The 13,378-nt window shown below is 38.2% G+C and overlaps 2 protein-coding genes across 5 annotated transcripts in view; one reads left to right on the top strand and one right to left on the bottom strand.

The window, feature by feature from the left end:
• Nucleotides 1-7,620, bottom strand: part of LOC108115454 — a 75,725-nt gene extending 68,105 nt beyond the window's left edge. For 2 of the 3 annotated variants that reach the window (XR_001772799.2, XM_017226891.2), the window contains exon 1: nucleotides 7,425-7,620. Coding sequence is in view for 1 of the 3 variants with exons in the window: in XM_017226891.2 (XP_017082380.2) it covers nucleotides 7,425-7,510 (86 nt within the window). In the remaining 2 variants the exon portion in view is untranslated. Of the gene's footprint in view, nucleotides 1-6,603 lie in introns of all 3 variants that reach the window. The other variant, XM_017226892.2, reaches the window with a different exon arrangement.
• Nucleotides 7,621-8,696: 1,076 nt separating this feature from the next.
• Nucleotides 8,697-13,220, top strand: LOC108115500 (integrin beta-nu). 2 transcript variants are annotated; one of them, XM_041818170.1, is made up of 6 exons: nucleotides 8,697-8,901; nucleotides 8,978-9,054; nucleotides 9,153-9,339; nucleotides 10,748-11,498; nucleotides 11,554-11,749; nucleotides 11,817-13,220. In XM_041818170.1, the coding sequence occupies exons 1-6, from the start codon at nucleotides 8,826-8,828 to the stop codon at nucleotides 12,915-12,917; spliced, it is 2,388 nt and encodes a 795-aa protein (XP_041674104.1). In that variant the 5' UTR covers nucleotides 8,697-8,825; the 3' UTR covers nucleotides 12,918-13,220. The 2 variants fall into 2 exon arrangements, with proteins under 2 accessions (XP_041674104.1, XP_017082479.2); XM_017226990.2 differs by having other exon boundaries at nucleotides 8,697-8,914.
• Nucleotides 13,221-13,378: the final 158 nt, after the last annotated feature.

The following is a 13,378-nucleotide window of genomic DNA, read 5'->3' as shown; positions in this document are numbered from 1 at the left end:
GTGTTGGCCTTTCTCCCACATGCATTTCACTTTTATTTGAGCCCTCTCGCCGCCATGCAGATAAATTTTTTTCAGCAAATTGCATTTTCTATGTCAAAGGCGCTTAATTTAGTTTTCCTTCGACTTCTTTTTTCTCCTGCCTGCCTGCCTGCTGCAACTTTTAGTTTTAGTCGATTGAAGCGTTTGTCTTGTGTTTTTGGCATGTAATTTTCTTGGGGTTCATTCGGAAATTGCTTTTCTTGCCAACGGTTGTCATTTTGATTTATTTTCCATCGAATGAAAAGTTTAAATTTGCAGTTCGGTCCGTGTCTGGTCAATAATTAAAGCGCCGGCAATTAAATAATAATAACCGAATGGCAAAGAAAGCCGTAAATGCAAATGATAAGTTCTTTTTAACACGATTTACTTTGCACTTTTTACCAGTTAATGCCCATAAATTCAGCAGAGGAGGAGGGAAAAACCTCCACGTCCTGACGAATGGAAAACCTCCCGTTTTTCCCGCAGTAATTAAAGGGAATTATACATACATATATGTACTGGCCAAAAACAAATATGAAGAGAGCGAGAAAATTACTGCAGCTGCATTAACACTAACAGCAGCGATAAATGCGGATTATAATTTGGTAAATCACAGGCTCGCGCCGCTCGCAGTTGAGACCCCCAAAAAGAAAGAAAGAAAACCCCAAAAAAGAAGATTGTTTTGAAGTCTCTTTGGAGAATTCTCTTGGTAAACAAAAGGCAACAGAATGTGGCACGTAAACAGCAACCAAATGAATCCAGGCTAAGGCCAGTTGACAGAAATACGAGTAAACAATGAAGTTGTTTTCCAACGAAACTCCAAGAAAATTAACCTCCACAAAGGTTTCAATTGCATTCAAGAGTAAACAAATTTGTGGAATCGAAAACAATTGGAAATGTGTCTTTGTGGGAGGGTAAACTGGGCGAACGAATAGTTTGTAGCTGTAAAAAGTTGTTATTTCTATGCCAGTGATTGCCTTTCAATTTCTTTAGTATTTTTACAAGACTGAAGTTCCACTTTTAAGTTGTAAGAATTTGTTGATAGAACATACAAATTATTTTCAATTTTATTCAATGAGAAAATGTAAACTTTGGGCAGGAAAAGAAAATATCAATTAATATTAATGAAACTTTGAACATAAACTTTTTTTCAAGGTATTAAATTGCCATAAAATCAGTGCCAATTATTTATTAAGTTTAACTGAATAATGCAGAAAAGAAAAGTTTTTAATTTCAATCAAGGAAAGTAACAAACATTTTCCATTAAAATGTATCTTAATTAATATCCTTTTACAGAGGTTTATCATTTCCAGGCAGTGCTCGGCCTTTAATTTATACAATTTAATTTATAATAACATTTTAAAACCATATAAGCCACGTTTATTATTTTCTCAAAGCAATTAACGGGCATGAAAACTCCCTCTCACATCATTTATTAAAATTAACCCAACACTTTCCTCAGCAGGTCTCGACTTCTTTGGCCATTTGTAAACATATTCAGGCTTAAAAGTTTTTTGCCACCAGCAGTGGCGGCGCTTGTTTGGTTTATGTTTGCCATGTAAACAAATAAACAAATGAACAATAAACAAAGCACAAGCACACACATTTTCCGAGGGAAAACACAAATATATATATATATATAGGCGAGAGACCAAGTCGGATGTGGTTAGTAAAACTCGACGAGTGCATTTGCATTTTCCGTTGCCTTTGCCTTTGCCTTTACATTTGCCTTAGCAGCTGCTGGTGCAAAAATTCAAAATTAAAGTCAAGAGAACCGTTTAAGATGCAATTAAATCCCTTGACCCCACTCAGCTCATTAGGCATGACTCGAAATTCCAAACTAATTGCACAACCAGGGCAGGCACTCGGAAGAATACAAAACGTGGGAAATGGAGACGCCTCGAATGGCAGATGATATTGCAATCATCATGACGAATACGAGAATCGAAATGGTAATGGAAAATGGAAACGGTACCAAGGTGTGGTCTCTCCGAAGTTCAAATTGCAATTGCAAAAGATTGCAAAAGCCAAGCCAAATGCACGGGCATGGCTGGCCAATTGAATCATCACCGGGGGTCGGGTGGTCGACTTACCAAAGCCAAACTTCGTTTTTCAGCTCATTTAAATGCTAAGCATGCGATGGTCGGTTTAGGAAAAGTTTAAGCGACAAAACCGCAGTCAGCCGACCGAACTTTATCTAGACCATTAAGTTTTACAAAGGAAAATATGTCAGCTAAGTGCTTGCCCCCTCTCCCCCTTAGAATAAAGAGCTGGGGTATGATTTAGAGGGGAAGTTCTAACATCAAAACGACAAACCGACGAACCGCGAGATGATGACTCAGCCAAAGTCAACAAGCGAACTTAGCAGCAATAAAACACGGCCTCAAAAGACACTTACAGCTCAAACAGACCGGGTTTTGCCCCACAGACAGCTGAAATATGTATCTATATAGCTCATATGCGCTTCAAAAAAGATTACACTAAACTGCGGGGTTAAGTAGTTTAAAAGGAAAAAGGATTATGTATGAAATTTATACGTTTTTAAAGAGAAATATTTGTAATGGTAATAAGTTTTAAGTAACTAATGTTTTAAAATGAAAAAGTAGAAACCCAACTTCACCTTTTTAAGTTCAAACCTCAAACTAAACATCACAACAAGTACAGCGGTCACCTAAGTTTTCCCAGTTTAATAAAAAACCCATCATTAAAATATCCAATTTAAAATTTCCTAACCCCCGCCCCAGCTGGGAAGTGTAAAGAAATGGTGTCTTTGTGGCTGGAATGAGTTTTCTTGTAGTTCTAATTTGCTTGGGTCATGCGTCGAGGTTAATGAGTCATATCATCATCATTATCTCGACACCGAGGCTAAGGTTGCTAGGCTGGAAGGGGAAGGGGAATGGGAATGGGAATGGGCATATACCCTAGATATAGGGACATCATCGTAACAATGAAAGCAGAGGAGGACACACATTAAAATATAATTTCGGAGACAAGCGCTTTTGTTTTGTAATTTAGAAGCAATTAAATGTAAATAAATTCACAATTTAGTCGTATGTTCTTTTTCGACTGTTTTTTTTTCTTCGGGGTTTTTCGCCTCCGTTTGTCTGTGTTTTTACCAACTTTTTTCCCGTTTACTTTTAGCCCCTCTTTTAGCTTGTCGGTTTGGTGACCCGATTTCCGCAATTTAATGACTTTTGTTTGACCAGCGGATAATTGCTGGGAACAAACACAGCCCAAGAACGAGAAGAATTGCGGAACTTTCTTTTTTTCCTCATTTATTTTTTCGCCAGGCCTCACTTAATTCTCTTTCATTTTCATGCGTCTTTTGTTTGTTTTAGTTTTTCCTCTCGTTTGATTGTCTTTCCTTTGCCACAATCTTATACTTTTTCTTCAGTTTTTCTTATATTATCTTTTCTATATCATTTCTTTTTGTCGGTGCTAACGAGCTGTTGATAATTTTTAGCTAAGGCGCACATTTATTGACTTTTTGTGGCATTTGTGGATTTAAGATTTGTGGCATTATCGTTAGCTATCTCCTTTTCGGCCGCCTATATTTGTCTTTGTTTGACCCGCAGCGGAAACGAGCCCTGCCTGTTTTTGTTGTTGTGTTTTCCTTCGGGTTCAAGGTTCAAGGTTGTCCTCCCCCACTCCCTAATTGCTTTTCTTTTTTTTCGTTGCCATTGATATCTTTGTTACACACCCAAACCAGCACACACACTTTAGGATAAGGCAGCTAAAGAAGAAGAAGGCAATTTGCTGGAAAGAGACGTGGCGTGGAGTGAAAGAGATGGGTGGTCTGGAATAGAAAGAGATGGGCCTGGAAGAAGGGAAAACTAAGCGCTTAGCTGCAATTTGGTTGGGAAGACATTAAGTAGCGGAAGTTGATAAGAAAGGCAAGCGAAATGTTATTTATAGATAACCAAAGCGATTTTAGGGAAAATATACAAAAAAAAACGAAGGAAAAGTAATCGGAAATAGAAAGCCATCAAAGGGGTTTCTTTCAAGTGTTTTTCAAAAAAGTATTCCATTTTATTGCAATTTGTGGCACCACTTGGATACGAAATGTGTTTTTGTTTTAGACAACGACTTTGTCTTCTTCTTAAGAATTTCCTAAATTTAACTCAACACTTCACGGCTGAAACAGTAAAAAAAAAAAACACAATTCGTGGAAAAACATCTTCAATATTCATATTTTTATGTTCTCTTTTTTATCGCTTTCAACTCAAGTTAATTCAGCCAACAAAAAATTCAGTACCCAAAGTAAGCCCCAAGAAATACGCTCTGGGGGATAGAGCCAAACTGAACTCAACCCAAAGACCTTAATCCGTAGAACATTAGACATAAGCTCTCTCCTCAGACAGACAGAAAGAATTTCGTATGCCTGAATTATAATTCAATTTATGACCCCGTCCAAATGGCTTAAACTACTTCCCAAATCCTTTATCAGCGGGCCAGGCCACTCTCCTCGATATGCAAGACCTGAGCTGCATGCATTATTATCCTCCTTCGAGAAGAAAGAACCCTCGTCAAACTAAAAAAGAACCTGATAGATTCCAGTCAGTTTCGGAAAGAATCGCCCGCCGGAAGCAACCAAACCCAAACTACATATCCCGCTCTCTCATTAGCATACAAATGTGTCAGAACAAACAACCAAATAACCGAAAGGAACTCAAACGTTAAAAACAACAACAAGAAAATGAAAAGAACCGTCCGAAAAAAATGGAAATGGAAATTTGTGGAGTGGGCAGCGTGATTTCTTGACTAATTTTTATGACACTTTTCACTTTATGAGGTGGCCTCGGCTAATTCCAAAGTTCCCTTTCTTTTTATCCCCTACTTCATTTACCTTTTCGGCTCTTATTGAACGAAGGAACGTCGAAACGTCGGTACGTCGAATAAGCCATATGCATGTTTGTACTTCGGGGCAGTAAAGATTTTTATCGCTCGAGGATGTGTCATAAAATTTCCTAGCTCTCGAGACTATTAAAAACAATAAATGTCAAAACGAAACGGATTTTCCAGTATACCCTCTCGTACGTATATGCGTGTACCCGGAGTGCCAGAGTCTCCAGGGAAAAACTGGCCACGGGTCTAAGGGAAAATAATGGGTCTACTGTAGGTTATGGGGTTGGAAAAATAATCTAAACTGTGTGTTGTCTATGGGTTAGGATAAAAAAAAACATTGAGTGCATAAATATTAAACAAAAATATGTACTGAACCTACCAAGTTGTTTGGCAACACTCTTAGGGGTTTTTTCTTTAAACTTAGACTGATTAACTCAACCTTCAATCTTTACTATTTATTCCTTTATATAGTTAATATATCCAGCAGAATTTTCCTGCATTTAAGCTTCTCATATATTATGTTTTAATCTTCCCTAACATCTATATAAATTCTTCTTTTATTTCTTTCATCAAGTTAAACATCCATAATCCATTTTGATGCAACTACTAATCTTTCTTTGTGCCCCCTTCCAGAACTTCCAACTTCCTGGCCTAATTCTTTCTCATTTAGGACTGCCTCCAAATGTGAATTCTTGCTCTATTTTTATGACTGCCGCTTTGTCCTTGTGTCATGCGGCAGGACATTAGGCAGGCAAATCACGTAAATTATGACCGGGCCACTATAATTTCTTATCGCCGGGACATGATTTCAAATGATAGACTGCGGAGAAGACTGGAATGAAGGCATCTCAGGGCCTGGGGCGAAGATTTTTAGTAGGCGCGACAAGTTTTTTATAAGTATATTTCTCAGAGAAGAAGGAGCAGGAGAAGGAGGATGTGGATGAGGTTGAGGAGTAGGAGGTGGACTGCAATTGGCAACTGGCGCAACGCATAAATTGAGAATTTTTATCTAATCCGCGGCATCTGGGAGACGCGTACATTAGCTGGCACCAGTCTGTCCTGTCCTGTCCCGTCTGGTCTTGTACAATCTAGAGGGAAGGGGACTTACTGGTCCGCTTTTCGGATCGGATTGAATCGCTGCGAGTCTCTGGGACTGGCCAAAAAGCAAGCAGCGCCTGCGACTACGACGACAATCGACAGGCAATAAATCACCCAAAGTTGCCAAAGAAATTTATGTGCAGCAGATTAGGATCGCGAAAAGCGTCATTAGAATAAATTTTCATTGGAAAATGAGCGCCCAGCCAAGTGAAGCAAACGAATTGATGAGAAACAACTCTGTCCAGTAGAAGTTGCAATAATTATGAGTTGGAAAATTCCTCAAGGGAGATTTTCCAATGAATTTTCTAAAAATTATGAGAATATAATATTTTTGAACTTAAGTTATTACTATTATTACGTGTTTAAGGATTGTTAAAAGTTTTCTACTTTAACTTTACTATGGTATTATATGGAATTTTGATAGATATTTTCATGTCTTGATAAACAAATATTTGAGTCTAATCTTTAATAAGAAAACAAGCGTTTTACGAGTCTTGTCTTTTACGTCTTAAAAAACGCCGATTGAATAAGAAGATGCGAGACAAGCATTAAAAATAAATCAATTCTGAGCATGTCTGAACATGAAAAGTAAGCTTATAAAAAAAAGAAGAACTTTAATACAATTTTGCAACTTTGACTTACCTTTAGCTGTCTTCTTCTTTTTCGTCTGCTGCTGCCTTCGCCCGCTGCTCCTTCGCCTGCAACTTCTTCTTCTTTACTTCTAGATTCCCGTTCTTTATCTCTCAGGACATTAATGATTAATCCCAGCGTCGTCTGCTCTCCTTTATCGCTTTTTGTTGTTTTTATTATTGCTGTATTGCTGTTGTTGCTGTGCGTGTGCCGTTATTGGCGGTATAATCCAATAATCCAACACGAAAGAGCGTGTGCAGTGGGAATTGCAAAAACTAGAGAGACACACGCACCCGCACTCACACACAAACAGACACACTCCTACAGAGTCACAGCCACCCACGCACACAGGCAGACAGATTTGCCGCTTTGTTTAGTAAATTAAACTTTTCACTTTTCTCTCCGGAAGGAAAAAACGAAAATGGGCAATTTTCTTACTTTGTTTCGTTTCTTTCTGTTTTATTTTTCTATCCTTAGTTTTGCAGCTTTCGCTTCTTAGTTTTTCAATCACAAAAACACAGAGAGCAAAGGCAATGGCAAAAGCAACAACATACAAACAAACACACACAACAAAAGCAAATGCACGACGCCAACAGCAACAACAATAAAGCGCCGCCGTAGTACACAAAAAATTCCTTTTTCGCTGCGCGTCGTCTCCTTTTATATATTTATATATATATATATACTTATATATGTGTATTTTCCTTTTGTATTCCACACAGCAATTCTATTTTGCTTTCTTTTTTATTAATGACTTTTTCACCTTTAGACTTTATTTTTTTGCCGCACTTTAATTTGACTTCATACATTTTACATCTCTATCGCACACTCACCGTTTAATTGGGAAAAACACACACGATCTCGTCAATTGGTCGCGTAATTGTCGCCGCTCATTTGATAAACATTTGGAGTTTTTCATCCGATTTTCCGCTAACAAACACAAAAAATGCGAAACTCCGCGCTCCGCTCCAAAGTTGAACCGTTCCGATTGAAAATCGTCCGCTGCACAACCCCGCGATTTGAAATTTTTTCGCCGACTGGCTCTTCGACCGGAATTTTAGTATTTCAGTGTATTTTGGTAATTTTAAGGTTTTTCTGGTATTTATATGGGGTCACACTGCAGCGCTCACAGCTTGCCCTCTCTTTCCCTCATGGTGTTCATTAGGCATGTGAGAAAGAGAACGTGGTAATGATGTGCGCAGAGAGTAATATTGCTTGAGCGGGGTGGTTGAAAGAGAGAGGTTAAAGTGACCGTAGCTTGAGTGGCTGAATATCCCACTTAGTGAAAGAAAGTGAGCTCCACAAACAAGTCTCTTGCAGTGAGCCACTTAGTGTGACCAATTGGTAAGCCCGTCTTGGAATTTCAAATTTTAAATGAAGTCTTTTAAGAATTTTACACACAAATCTTAGCCGATTATTCGTTATTCATAATCATAACATGATTATTAGATATTTTGTATATGAGCGAATTGAATTTAGCGCTCGTTTCTAGCATAGATTGGTTTCAGTATTTTTGCTGCCTTACAATCTCTGTTTGCTCCAAAACTGGAAAGTGCACTGAATGTTCAAATAAAAATTTTAAATTTAAATATTGAAGCTGCATAAATCAAAAGAATATTATTAGTTGGATTAAGTCTTTAAAAAACAATTCCTTAGAATTTAAAGCAAGTGGGATAAGTTTTATTCATGAAAACTTAAAAATAATAAAAGATATTACAAAAAAAACATTAGAAATAGTTAGTGCTTATATCCTTTTTGTGGAATACAAACTCAAGAAAAAAAATGTAATTGCTTTTAAACAAGTGTTGTTTATTTAATATTAATATTGTGTTTATGGTTAAATAGTTAGGTATACAATATTATATAAATTTTGTTAATGAATAAAATGTGAGAGAATGACTAAGACAACAAGTGAAAGTGATTTGTTTTTATTTATAATCACTTTCTCCCTTAGGTACACCTACAATCCCTCTCTTTGATAGTGCCATTTTTGTCCTAATCAAAATATTTTCCCCAATAGCTTCTCTCATTTTTTACCACGCTCACCTGATAAGATAAAAAAAAAAATAACTCAACGAGTGGAGCAAATCAATGGTTTTCATACTGAATAAATATTAGTTGCGCTGGACTTTCGCTGCCGTGCGGTTGTTTGCTCTCAAAGCAAAAAAATCACAAAATATAAATAAAAACAGTTATCGCAAAAATTGCAAATTACAAGTGGAAATAATTAAGAAATGACGTCACTGGACGGAAAGGTGTTTTCTTGGATATGCTTGCTCTTTCTAATTTTAGAGATCACTCATACGGAAGGCATCTGCCATTGGTTTGTTAGCCCGTTAAGTTAACCGTTACATAACGCATTATTGATATTGTAATTATCTCGCAGATGATAAATGCATGCACTCGGATAGCTGTGAAAGATGTTTATCCACTCACTTGGAATGCGCCTGGTGCACCGGCAAGGTGAGTGTGAAGGAGATGACTGTAGTGGTTAGAAGAGATCCTTGTTGACAGTATTGAAAAGGAAGACAACAATATTAATTATTGTAACCTTCTTCTAGGAATATACTGTTGGCTATCGGTGTCTCTCTCGCTCTCAGCTCTTGGCTAACAACTGCACTGAGACGGATATATACGAAAATCAGCCGGTTCTAGATGTCCTGCAGGATAAGCCTTTAAAGGACTACGAGACCACCGATCAGGCAATTCAAGTGAGACCCCAAAGAGCATACCTCAAGTTAGTCAAAGGTGTGTTTTGTTCATTATTTTATTTTCGTTATCTTATCAAATGTGTGTCACATTGTGTCTATTCCCCCCTCCCACTCTCTCTCCCTTTCTAACCAACACGTTTTTATTTTTTTACTTTATCAAGTGTGTCACTCTTCCATTTCCCCTTACTTCGTATTTGCTTTGCCGATTTGTTCCACATCATTTTCAAACATTTTGTTTTGTGTCCGCACTTCGGTTATCAGCATTTTGTGGTTGTCACATCTTCTTGTTATTATTTGTTATTGTATTTGGCGTGGGAATATCTCTATCTAGCTATCTCTTTCTTTTGTTTATACCTCCCTGTCTCGACATGGGTTTGATGAACTCATCTAATAAGAGGTGTCTGATTCCTGGATCACAGGATTAGCAAACTTATTTTAGCTTTTTTTCGACGTGCAAATATGAATCATAAACTAAGTTTTTGCTTATTAAAAATGGGAAAAATCACGTTCTCATGAGCAATAAATATTATTGCCCTCAGGGAATCAAACAATTTATGGGAATAATTTTAGAATTTAAAGCAGGAAATGCTTTATCAAATATTGTATACATTTTTGAAACATAATAAGCAATCTTTCTAATCTTAAAAAACTTTCATTTAGCCGAACAAAACTTTAATAATAAATTCCATTGCCTAATTCATAGTCTTAAATGCTTTATAGATTACTCAAATCACCTTGATGATCTTTTTTGAAGTTACTATTTATGCAGAAGGCAGTGAAGATTCACTTAACTATCAGCTTAACTCCTTAGTCTCCATAATAAAGATATGTACCTTTGTCTCAATCGATCTGGTGTTGAGTTAAACCCTTGATCAATCTCCCCATTGACGTCTGTCAATTATTGGCCAACTGAAACAGCTTATTAACCAATTTTATAACCATTTAAAGTAGATCGCAGCCAGCTTAAGACCTAGTGAAAACCCAGTAATTAAGGCCAAAAAGTGCTGTAAAAAAAGCAGGTTAAATTGCACGCTTAGGGATTACAAGGAAACCAAACATTTAGCCTGGGTGTGAACTGGCTCAAGTGGTAATGAATGGGTTGCCAAACAGTAGCAGACTACACTGAAAGGAAATTTATAAGAAGAATTTCATGACTAATTCATATTATTACAAAATTATTAAAGAACTTCAGAAGGCAGCTCAAACTTAAGACTTACTCTTTTAGAACTTTTATAAAGATGGTTTGTAGATTTAAGCTTAAGAATGTTTTTATTATTTTCCAAGTTTTCCCTAACTGCTAAACACTGGAATCTAGTGCAAACTAGTTTCCCTTTTTATGTAGATGTGTCAGCCCATAAAACAGCTCATAAACCAGGCTGCCCCTTAATGTTGCTTAGTAAACCAATCTATAACTTTTTACCCCATTGCCATCCTTTGTTCCACAGGAAACACGCAACGAATCAAGCTGAGCTATAGGACGGCAAGCAATAATCCACTCGATTTGTACGTGCTGATGGACCTCACCTGGACGATGAGGGACGACAAGGACACCCTGGAGGAGTTGGGAGCTCAACTCAGTCAGACTTTGAAGAACTTAACAGGAAACTATCGTCTAGGCTTTGGCTCGTTTGCGGATAAGCCAACGTTTCCCATGATCTTGCCGCAGTACAAGGAAAACCCATGTGCCGCGGAGAGGGCTCAATGTGAACCCACCTATGGCTTTAGACATCAGTTGTCCTTAACTGATAATATCCCTGCTTTTACTGGAGCCGTGGCCAATAGTAAGATCACTGGGAATTTGGATAATCTGGAAGGTGGCTTGGATGCCCTTATGCAGGTTATAGTGTGCACCAAGGAAATCGGTTGGAAGGAACAGGCTCGAAAAGTGGTGATCCTAGTAACCGATGGCTTCATGCATCTGGCTGGAGATGGTCTCCTAGCTGGTATTATAGAGCGCAACGATAAGCAATGCCATCTTAATGAGGCAGGTGAGTATACAGGCTCCTTGGACTATGATTACCCATCGCTGGAGGAGATCTATCGGGAGTTACTGCGCCGCAAGATCAATGTGATCTTTGCTGTTACCCAGAATGTGGTGAGCAGCTACAGGGAACTCAGTGCCCTGATGAAGGAAATCAGTTATGTGGACATCTTAAGTGCTGATTCCTCTAATATCTTGGAGCTTATCAAGAAGAGGTGAGTTTGGTTTTTGATTTATAATTCGATTTTTGTTCAATTTCCTTGATTTTAGCTATGAGAGTCTCATCAAACGCACTCAGTTCGCTGATAACAGTCCGGACTATATAGATATGGTCTACTATACGGACTGCGGCGGCCAGTTTCCCACTTTGCAGAAACGCAATTACTGCAATAATGTTAATTTGGGCAAGGAGATCGACTTCTATGTGGACGTTACATTGAAAAAATATCCGGAGGATAAGGTTTATGTAAGTAAATTAATTCTAAAAAACAACCTTAAAACCTTTTTAATCACAAATAACTTTCTTCTTGCAGACCCACAAAATCCGAGTAGAAGAAACCTCCCTCAGCGAGTACATGGACTTGGATGTGGAGCTGCAGCGTCCGTGCCCGTGTCAGGAAACACCGGAACCGGAAAACGAGTTCGGGCGTTTCCAGTGCCAGGACCAGGGATATATGTACTGTGGAATGTGCATTTGCGACAGTGGATGGACTGGCACCTTCTGCACCTGCCCCATAGACTCCACAAACGTAACCAGTAACGAAGCTCTGCTCCAGAAATGCCGTCAGCCATTGGCGGATAGGACAACCTCCGAGTTGGTCTGTTCCAATCATGGTGATTGCGATTGTGGAAGTTGTCAGTGTGATATTGGCTATACGGGTCCATACTGTGAGTGCCGCGAGTGCTTGGATTGTGATGAAAAGCTGGCGGATTGCTTCTGCGGGCAGTGTGTCTGCAAATATGGATGGTCCGAGAACGGATGCAATTGCGATGTGGATACGGATGCCTGTGTGGGACCAACGGGGGAGATTTGCTCGAAGCGAGGGACTTGCGAGTGCGAGGAGTGCCAGTGTGAGGAGCCTTATTTGGGAAAATTCTGTGAAATCGATCCGGAAAAGGATAACAAGCTGTGCCTGTTCTATGAGCCCTGTGTCACCTGTCTAATCGAACAGAAACAAGGAATGGGCGCCTGTGAGAACTTAACTCAGATATGCAGCAGCTTGGATCGACAGGAAACCTATTCCTATTCCTTTGTCCATGAACTGGATCCGGAGCAGGATCAGTGCTTGGTGCGAATGGTGAACAAACATGGCATGCAATGTGATAGCTTCTTTGTCTACAAGGTCGTCGATCATTCCAATTTTTTGACCATTCAAGCTGTGGACTGCGAACCCGTGGATTATGTGGCCCTCGTGGGTTATATATCGGCGTTTACCTTGCTAATTGGTCTCTTGATCATCTTCCTAATCCTGTGGTGCATTCGTGCCAAGGATGCCAGGGAGTATGCCAAGTTTGATGAAGAGCAAAGGAACAATGTCAGACAAGAGAATCCACTGTACAGGGATCCTGTGGGCAGATACGTAGTGCCCAAGGCTCTTAGCGTAAAATACGATGAGAATCCTTTTGCCAGTTGAACAAAAATATAGTTTTAAGATTTAACTTTAAGTCTAAGAAAGTCTCCTCAAGCTTGAGGCTTAAACAGATCTTGTCAGTAACCCAAAAATAACAAACTTAAGAAACTATTTTTAAGAAGTATTGCCAAAAAAAACACTTTTTTAAGTTCCATTTTTTATATAATATATTTTGAACATAATTTTGTTTTTTTTTTTACATAAAATTTGATAAATTTGTTCAATAATTCGTATATAATATCTAAACTAATATTAACTAAGAATTTGTTATAGCTAAGAAAACGAGTATAAAATATTTTTAACAAAGTTTTCAGTTTTCAGTTTTCGTATTCGACAATTCCATTGAGCAAACATTTTTGATTTCCTTCATGATTAGTATAAAAAAATAATGGCTTAAGGACTTGGTTTAAATCATAGAGGCTGTTGTATTAAATTAAGTGATGACTACTGGCAAAATCGGAAAT

This window comes from Drosophila eugracilis, unplaced genomic scaffold, assembly GCF_018153835.1.
Source record: "Drosophila eugracilis isolate 14026-0451.02 unplaced genomic scaffold, ASM1815383v1 contig_1197, whole genome shotgun sequence".
In the NCBI taxonomy this organism is placed as follows: domain Eukaryota; kingdom Metazoa; phylum Arthropoda; class Insecta; order Diptera; family Drosophilidae; genus Drosophila; species Drosophila eugracilis.
Note: the sequence above shows the minus strand (reverse complement) of the source record. Positions and strands in the feature narration are given on the sequence as shown.